Below are 2,500 nucleotides of genomic sequence, written 5' to 3' on the forward strand. Positions count from 1 at the left end.
AAAAGCCGTCTTGGTTCATCTTTCCACTGTTCCAACAATCACCACTCTGGTTTGGTTGAAATAAACCCTTAATTCACCCATTTACATGTGGAGATATGCTGGCTCTATACACGCTAAAAGTCCTGATTATTTACATGGAGTCTGGTGGAGATATGCTGGCTCTATACACGCTAAAAGTCCTCATTATTTACATGGAGTCTGGTGGAGATATGCTGGCTCTATACACGCTAAAAGTACTGATTATTTACATGGAGTCTGGTGGAAATATGCTGGCTCTATACACGCTAAAAGTCCTTTATTATTTACATGGAGTCTGGTGGAGATATGCTGGCTCTATACACGCTAAAAGTCCTGATTATTTACATGGAGTCTGGTGGAAATATGCTGGCTCTACACACGCTGACCCTAACCACTAAATGCCTAACCTTAACCCTTACCCTCACCCTAACCATAACCTAATTCTAACCCTAATCCTAAAACCAAGTCTTAACCCTCAAACAGACCTTTAACCTTGTGGGGTCCAGGTTTTTGGCCCCACAAAGCTGTGCAGACCCCACAAGTATACTGGACTCCCCGGTTTTTGGACCCCACAAATATAGGTAAACAAGCACACACACACACACAGTGTACCAACCAGGTAGTTGAGCGTGGTGCTCTCTTCCTCGCGGCCCATGTGTTTGAAGAAGCGATGGTCGGCCACCAGCAGCAGAGGACACGTGTTCTTGCTGTGGTCGTGGACCTGACGCTTCCCTCTGAACACAGACTCTGAAAGATATAACACACACACACACACACACACACACACACAGACACACACACACAGACAGACACAGACAGACACACAGACCGACAGACAGACAGACACACACACACACACACACACACACACACACACACACACACACACACACAGAGAGACACACACATGTACACACACACACACACAGAGAAACACACACACACACGTACACACACACAGACACACACACACACACACACACACACACACACACACACACACACACACACACACACACACACACACACACACACACACACACACACACAGACACACACACACAGACAGACACAGACAGACACACAGACCGACAGACAGACAGACACACACACACACACACACACACACACAGACACACACACACACACACACACACACACACACACACACAGAGAGACACACACATGTACACACACACACACACAGAGAAACACACACACACACGTACACACACACACACACACACACACACACACACACACACACACACACACACACACACACACACACACACACACACACACACACACAGAGAGACACACACATGTACACACACACACACACAGAGAAACACACACACACACACACGTACACACACACACACACACACAGACACACAGACACACACACACACACACACAGAGAGACACACACATGTACACACACACACACAGAGAAACACACACACACACGTACACACACACAGACACACACACACACACACACACACACACACACACACACACACACACACACACACACACACAGAGACACACACACACACAGACACACACACACACACACACACAGACACACACACACACACGTACACACACACACACACAGAGACACACACACACACACACACACACAGACACACACACACACACACACACACACACACACACACACAGACAGACGTTATATTGTGCGTGCGTAAAGAAAAGACTCAAGTAAAGTACAAGTACCTCAACATTTTGGTACTTAAGTACAGGACTGCAGTAAATGTACTTAGTTACATTCCAGCGCTGGTTAAAACCGACTGACCTTCCTCGTCGTGGTCGTCCAACATGGCCGTGTTGACCCCGACGGGGAGGATGTGGGCAGGGTCGGAGGTCACGTAGCCGCAGACTGCGGGCTGCGCGAGGCGGCTGAGGTTCCTGACGTCCTCTGAGCGGTAGACCAGCAGACGGCCGTCCGGAGGCGACTCCGTGAACCTCCACAGAGGCTGAACACAGCGGACAGAAGGAGCATCGCATCACCTACGTACGTCGCTTCTTAAATTACGTTGTTACCGTTACTTATTCAGTGAAATACCGACTCTTTGTCCGCTTCGGAGCTTTACTCACAAACTTATGAACTTACTTACACACTTACAAACTTACTTATTTATGAACTTACTTACGGACCTACGAACGTACACATTTACATACCTACTTATTTACGAACTTACTTACGGACCTACGAACTTACAAATTTACAAACGTACTTATTTACGAACTTACTTACGGACCTACGAACTTACACATTTACATACCTACTTATTTACGAACTTACTTACGAACTTACTTACGGACCTACGAACTTACTTACATACTTACAAACTTATGAACTTACTTAAGAACTTATTTACGAACTTACTTACGGACCTACGAACTTACACATTTACATACCTACTTAGTTACGAACTTACTTACGGAC

The 2,500-nt window shown here is 46.4% G+C and overlaps 1 protein-coding gene across 2 annotated transcripts in view; it reads right to left on the minus strand.

Moving 5' to 3' along the window:
- Positions 1-2,500, minus strand: part of LOC116061359 (disintegrin and metalloproteinase domain-containing protein 17-like) — a 25,937-nt gene that overhangs the window by 16,434 nt on the left and 7,003 nt on the right. For both annotated transcript variants that reach the window (XM_031315521.2, XM_035995096.1), the window contains 2 exons: positions 1,847-2,027; positions 635-765 (listed from right to left, as the gene is read on the minus strand). In XM_031315521.2, coding sequence (XP_031171381.1) covers positions 635-765; positions 1,847-2,027 — 312 coding nt within the window. The remainder of the gene's footprint in view (positions 1-634; positions 766-1,846; positions 2,028-2,500) is intronic.

This window comes from Sander lucioperca, chromosome 19 (genome assembly GCF_008315115.2).
Source record: "Sander lucioperca isolate FBNREF2018 chromosome 19, SLUC_FBN_1.2, whole genome shotgun sequence".
Lineage (NCBI taxonomy): Eukaryota > Metazoa > Chordata > Actinopteri > Perciformes > Percidae > Sander > Sander lucioperca.